At 40.7% G+C, this 6,662-nt stretch overlaps 1 protein-coding gene and 1 long non-coding RNA gene across 3 annotated transcripts; one reads left to right on the plus strand and one right to left on the minus strand.

The window, feature by feature from the left end:
* Positions 1 to 2,925: 2,925 nt before the first annotated feature.
* On the plus strand, positions 2,926 to 5,311 carry LOC139610574 (phosphoinositide-interacting protein-like). 2 transcript variants are annotated; one of them, XM_071465090.1, is made up of 2 exons: positions 2,926 to 3,426; positions 4,067 to 5,311. In XM_071465090.1, exon 2 carries the CDS (start codon positions 4,083 to 4,085, stop codon positions 4,488 to 4,490), a length of 408 nt encoding a protein of 135 aa, XP_071321191.1. In that variant the 5' UTR covers positions 2,926 to 3,426; positions 4,067 to 4,082; the 3' UTR covers positions 4,491 to 5,311. The 2 variants fall into 2 exon arrangements, with proteins under 2 accessions (XP_071321191.1, XP_071321190.1); XM_071465089.1 differs by lacking the exon at positions 2,926 to 3,426 and adding an exon at positions 3,433 to 3,657.
* LOC139610601 (uncharacterized) lies at positions 4,287 to 5,802 on the minus strand. Its single transcript, XR_011685912.1, has 3 exons — positions 5,450 to 5,802; positions 5,234 to 5,341; positions 4,287 to 4,416 (listed from the first exon to the last, which is right to left on the minus strand). It is a non-coding gene; the product is annotated as an uncharacterized lncRNA (long non-coding RNA).
* Between the last annotated feature and the right edge of the window lie 860 nt (positions 5,803 to 6,662).

Here is a 6,662-nt window from a genome sequence, read left to right on the forward strand (position 1 = left end):
TGGTCTATTTTCCTCCAAATGGAGCATAATTTAAATAATGAACATCATGTTGTATTGGTGAAGACTTGAAACTAGAGACTGAGACATAAACTCATCAGGAAAACGTTACTGAGGTAATAAATCAGTGAGAAGAAGAGACATTTTCCCATAGACTTCAATACAATCAGACTCTGTTTACAACCAGTGGAGTCGCCCCCTGATGGTCTGTAGAGAGAATGAAGGTTTAAGACTTCGTCCATTTTTTATATACAGTCTATGGCACAGAGTCAACACCATTGGCAAGTTAGCTTTAGCATTAGCTCTCTGTTCACTAATGCTATCAGGTCTAAAACTAAGGCCTTATTTTAACTTTGCTGGTGGTCCACACACGATACAGAAACCAAAGAGGAGGGGTTAAAGTTTGAGGCACCACAGAGGAAAAAAAGAAAAGCCTGATGGGAACTTTCACCTGATGTTTAATGGATGACATGCAGCACTGCAGCAAAGAGGTTTTTTGTCAGATCACGTTGAAATTAACAGAGTTGATCTCTTTTGGCTTTTTTGAAAAAGTGCTACTGTCGGTCTGATGAGGTCTTAGTTTTCTGTGGCTCTGGCATCGTTTGGGCTGAGACCTCCTGGTGAAGTGGTGGTGGACACTTCTTGGCACAAACAAGCCTGAGTTAGTCCAACTGCCTGTGTTTGTTTGCTGTTGTAGGCTGCACTCCCTCTGAAAGGAACATAATGCCTCTTCTTTAGTGATGATCAAATCAGTCTAAAACACAGTAAATTTACCAAGAAAAGTGGGTGTTGGAAGGTTGAAAGTCACTGGCTGGTGTTTCCCTTTAAAACTAAGTTTAGGAAGGCTAAAGGAGAACTATGAGGATCATGGTTCTCTCTGTGTTTCCATGGGTGAAAGAACCTTTATGCTACAGTTGTTTGCATGCCCTCCCCCCTGGGATTACCCAACAAAAAACTGTAAATATGCAAAGCAGATTAATTAGTTTTCCAAGGTCACCTGTACGGAAAAAAGGCTGCATGCGTTAATAAATCAACAGTGTATTACCAGGAATGTGACTTGTCTGCATACGAGTGAATATCTGCAGATAAGTTGCTGCACAGGTTTTATTGATATTTGCTCAGGAGTTAACGAGGCTCCGTGCGAGGCTTCATTTGGCCAAAAAAAAAAAGTATTCCTGTTTAATCCACAGCCTCGAGAAAATAAAAAAAACAGCAAGGGCTGGAGTTGTTAGAGCATCTTAGTTCTGGTGGCTTTAACTGGAGGGTGCACGCTCCACCTCAAAGTCCACAGTTCATTTGAATCCGGTCCCTAAAACCCCTGCCAAACCAACAAAGTCAGCGTGCTGACTCAAGATGAGGCTTATTAGCTCTAATCCCTGGCAGCCCTCTGTGTGTGTATTATCAAACAGGATTAGACTGATACCTGTATGTTGCTTTACCAATATACTGGCTCAACTTTTAACTTCAGAACACTGACAAGTCCCATAATCCACCTGTGATATGATACAGGATCCTCGTTCACAACAGGCACATAAAGTCTGGGAAGCCTCCGACACATTATGTGGCTGTGCAAATCATTCAGTTTTCATTTTCAGCACTGACACCTGAAAATAAATTCTTGTCATTAAGGCCTAATGTGTTTTAGATTTTGTCCTGATTATTTCTTGGCTGATAATTTATGATGACCACTGATTAAATGAGCTGATCCACCCTGTTTTACAACCTGCTGAATAAATTTGATCACTGTCCTTCATGGGGGAGTCAGATATAGTCACATTTAGAGTATCAGCATCAAACATCAACAATGAGAAGCTTCAAAAATAGTATTACCATTAGTCTTCAAATTAGGGCTGCAATATGTTCTTTTTCTCTCATAATCTGCTGATCTGATTATTTTAAAATAATATTTCATCTGATTTATCTCAGTGACCATTTCCTGAAGCCCATGATTATGTCATTATACCAACATGTTGTATGTATTATGTTGTTTAGTCTGACAGGAAGTGCAAAACTTAAAAATAATCAATTAATTATCACATAAGATGAAGACGTGAGAAGCTAAAACTAGAAATTACTTATAAAGATCATTACATATCTGTCCAAATCAATTAATTGTTCCAGCCCTACTTTAAATCCCCATATCAATCAAAGTTTATAGCCAATGACCACACTTCAGGTCGTCATCTTTTACCAGGTTTACTCAGCAGTGTAAAATACCTTCACATGACTATGATCAACAACCCACTTAAACAGACCATTAAAGAGAATTAGACACATCATAACTGCAAGATACTGTAACACATTACATGGGATGGATAATTAGGCTTTCACATGTGGCTACAAAATAAAAGACTTTGATCTGTAAGGAGCGTCAGAATGAACCGGAGCCTGAGGTAATTACAAAAAAACCCACTGAATTAACCAACTAATTAACTCATCCTGGTATGAAATATTTCACTAAAAGTTAATGATACAGCTAAACTAAATCAGTCCCCACGTCGAGCCGCATGCCAGCACTGCCCTCTGCTGGACTGTGTGGCTCATTGCAAGTACTGACAGGTTTCATGATATTAGTGTTGAGCCCATGGGAGGTGCATTTTGAACTGATGACGGCAGTAATGAGATCAAGGCTGGAGGTTTAGTGTTTACAGAGTACAAGTAGCAGGGCTAAGGAGCCATTTTCATATCTTAGGGGAGTGTAATTGTGTTAAAGAGTGAGCTCATGTTCGGATCAATGGCCTCATGCTGACACTTGTGTCTCTCCAAACGAGCACACAAAAGCAACAAAGACACAAATGTAATATCAGGGCTGTTCAATGGAAGCACGAGTGTCATATTGCAGCAACATCCCTCTTGTGCCCCCCCCCCCCCACCCCACCATCCTCCCCGTGCATCTGAGGCAGTTAGTTTTAGACGCTGAAAAACGAGGTGATGAGTAAATCCTAAATCTGAACAAAACTTGATCTGATATCCTGGATTTTCTGAGGGTTAATTATGCTAAACAGATTTTATCGATCTCATGTTCAGCGAACAAAACTACAACTTGCAGATAATTGCTCCAGGGTACTTTGGGATCAATACTGTGCCAACATATCAGGCTGTATTGGAAAGTCTCTGTATGGGTGATTGCTTGCTGCATCAATCCAGCTATAACACAGAGCCATTTCCTAGTCGCTGCCCTGCCCTGCTCACTCTTTGTGTGGAAAGAGTCAGGCAGATAGTTTCCTCTCATTGTCCAGACCTGGGAGATTAGACATTTCAAGCTGTTTGTAGAAGTTTTTTTTTTTTTCAAAAGCATTTTACAGCCCAGTGGAGACATCAGTCTGAGTGGCTGAGGGTCTACTCTATGTATATCCTCTGGGGACCAGAAGGCAAGCTCCTCACCCTGGATGCAGCATCAGGACTGAGCGCCTACAATGGTAGATGATGGTAAGGGGATGGTGGTCACAGGATCCTCTTGAGGAGGTGGAGAGAGCAGAGGAGGGTGGGTAGATGGTTGTTCAGTGGGGATCTGTAGCATTCCATTTGACGGGTTACTCTGGTCGGACCGTGAGCTTCCACGTCAGATATCTGGATGTTTACTGATGGTTAAGAGATTTGAACTTATTGTTGACTCTTCAAAAAAAATACAGGCAAAGGAAGTTGATCAAGATTTTGAAGGTAGGTGTTTGTCTACTTCTTTACTTTTCTTTGCCTGGTGTGTACTGCTTCCCAGTTCCAGCAATTGAGTGGAAATGACAGCATCATGACTCAAACAAGCAGAAATATTCAGCCATGACAGTATTAGATAGAAAAACTGTTATTACATAATTCTGAGTTCGGAAATAGTTCACGTTTAACAATAAATGAATGGGGATTTTTAAATAATTTTATTATCAGTGTGATTTAAGTGCTCAACAACAATGGCTTCATGATAGATTATCCCTAGTTTTTGTTATGTGAAGATAGTATCACTAATGAAATTACAAATTTCAAATTATCCACCAATCATGCTTTGTTGTATTAAAACAGAGACGTCACAGAAGTGTGACATCCTCAGATTGATTCTTATTTGATGTAACTTCCACAGAGTCATCCAGGAGGTCATGCCAGGCAGCCCAGAGAACATCCCCCTGGGAGAGTGCACCCTCTCCCAGTCCAGGGACCAGCTAACGCCCCCCAGCCGCACAGAGAGCACCGTGTTCAGCCTTTCTCGCAGCGAGTCCCTCTGGACCAACGAGACCTCCCGCAGCAAATGTGAAGTCTTCTGGTTCCCCATCCACCTCATGTCCACCGGGGGCAGCTTCCTGGCATGCGGCATCATCATCAGTGGCCTGTACTTTGCCGGCCACTGCAGGAAGGTCACTAACATCCTGGGACCGGCCCTGCTGTCTATCGGGCTGATGGTTTTTGTGGTGGGCGTGGTCCTGATCCCCATCACTAAAGAGAACAGGAAGCGGTCAAACATGAAGAGGCCACTGAACTACTACAGGCCTCCCGTGTTCAATCTGTGAGGACACAGGAGTCACAGACCTTCATGTTTGGAAGTAACTGAACTTTAAGACCACACTGGATGGAAGTTTACGCATTGGAGCCTCAGTGGAAAAGATTTACAAAAACTACATCTATTCCTTTGATTTGAGAGGATTGATGGCACGAAGCACTTATCCCAGTCTCAAGTGTGCATGACAACATTTTGCATTAATAACCCCGGCTGTTGAAAAGAAGGTGAGAGTGCAAGGACAGCAATGTGCTGTTACTCACACATTACTTTATACTTGGGATAAAACTGTACCTGAATGAATATTTATGAGGGAAAAGTGGACAAGGGGGATTTACTAATGCTTTGTGGTGCAGTATATGCCAATTCATAAATAATTAAACTTTGTGAGAGCTTATGTCAGTTCCTGGTTTACTGTGTCTCATCCACTGAAGTGCTCATTGTGGGACAGAATCACTGATAGGGCAACTTCAAATATATGTAAAGGAGAAATAATTTGACTACTGTGACCTGAAAGTGTATTTTCATGGGATTTAAATATTATGTGGCAGGAAAATTTTAAGTAACCCCTTCAGACCCAGCTTCAGTTGTAATTGACATTATATATTTATTGGTGTTTTAAAATCAGATTTGGCCTGTCAGAGTTGGTTTAAAGCATCTGTAATCAATATTTTATACTGAGAATGGTTCAGGAGAAAGGAGAAAGGAATAACTCGTGGTGAGGATGAACCTACAGAGATATATCACCCGACTTACCCGGTTTACAACTTCACTGTATCAGGAAAATGTTGCTGTCTTTTCTCTGTCTCGCAGAAATAAATCAGCTTATTTGGAGATTACTTAATTCTGATCTTTTTAAACCCCCTTTAGGAGAAATAAGGAGCAAAATATTAGATCAAGATCAATGAAATAAATCCTATACAGTTTGAGAATAACAGGAGAGGCAGGGGATCTTTTGTTGCGCTTACAGACCTTCATTTGATCACAGTCACAATTTCAGTGTTGTGCAGGCTCATTTATAAGCCAGTCAAGTTTTGTTTAGGATCTTTTTGTTGTCTTAAGAGCCGATCATTTCAGACAAGTAAAGAAAAGATAACAAATGCAAAACAATGGTCAAAATCTTAAATTGATGTTGAATTTTCCTTTCCTCTGGGTATGTTTGGCTGCAGCAGGCACCAAAGAGCAGACACACAATGCTAGAGGTCAGCTGGTGAACACAGAGGAACTAACAGCTAAAAAGGCAGATCATTTTCTCAGGTGTTTCAGGGAGGTGTCATGATTTCTGTTTATCCTCCTGTTGTGCTCCACCCGCCTAGTAGATGTCCCCGGACTCTCTTCCTGTTTCCAGCTCCACCTGCTCAGCTGTTCTCTATCTCCAATCACTGGAACAGCCCCGCCTCCCTACACACCTGTTCCTCATTTCCCTCATTTGCTTCCTGGTATTTAGACCAGCCCCTTTTTTTTTTTTTTTTTTTTTTTTTTTTTTTTATCCCCAAGTAAGTTCCCACATTGTTTGCTAATGTCTCTGTGTGTTTCTGTGCGTGCTGCTCACCCTGTTCCTGCTCCACCTGTATGTAGTTACCTGCTGTCTGTCTGTCCGCCTGGTTCTCATCACTTACTCCATCAAAGCTTCTTCACTGCACCTCCCTGCTCCTAAACCACCGGCTGTAACAGGCGGTGACCAAAAACACAACTTCAGATTAATACCAATGTTGTTCAGTGAATCAGTTAATGCATTTTGAATCACTGAATGTAAAGTTTCGCCAAATAAGTTACATCATGACACCATGACAGATGTTAGTTAAGTGAGAAACATCATCATTGAAATATTGATTTTTATTTATGACAAATTTCAGGTAACACAGCGTTAGATCAACAGTGTAATTACAACATAAATGCACAGAAATAAAATAAAATACTTATTTAGAACCTATTGGTATAGAGGAAGAATTATAGGTATAATATTAACTCACATGAAATATATTAAAGGTAAATGTGCAAATTTCTTTGATGTGGAGAAGGCAGGATTTTAAACTGAATATCAGTCCTGATAAACAAGGTCTAGATAACATACTGTACATTTTTACAATGAATATGTTTTTATCATCAAGTGAATTCATATTCCAGGGAAAGTGATCATTGGTTCCTGTCATAGGTCATTTACAACCATAAATCCAGTATCTGA

Source organism: Trachinotus anak, unplaced genomic scaffold (genome assembly GCF_046630095.1).
Source record: "Trachinotus anak isolate AG129_WGS33_773 ecotype Australia unplaced genomic scaffold, CSIRO_AGI_Tana_v1 ptg000003l, whole genome shotgun sequence".
NCBI lineage: Eukaryota > Metazoa > Chordata > Actinopteri > Carangiformes > Carangidae > Trachinotus > Trachinotus anak.

What these genes read in the sequence shown, in the direction of transcription:
- LOC139610574 (XM_071465090.1), top strand. Translation starts at nt 4,083, where the DNA reads ATGCCAGGCAGCCCAGAGAACATCCCCCTGGGAGAGTGCACCCTCTCC.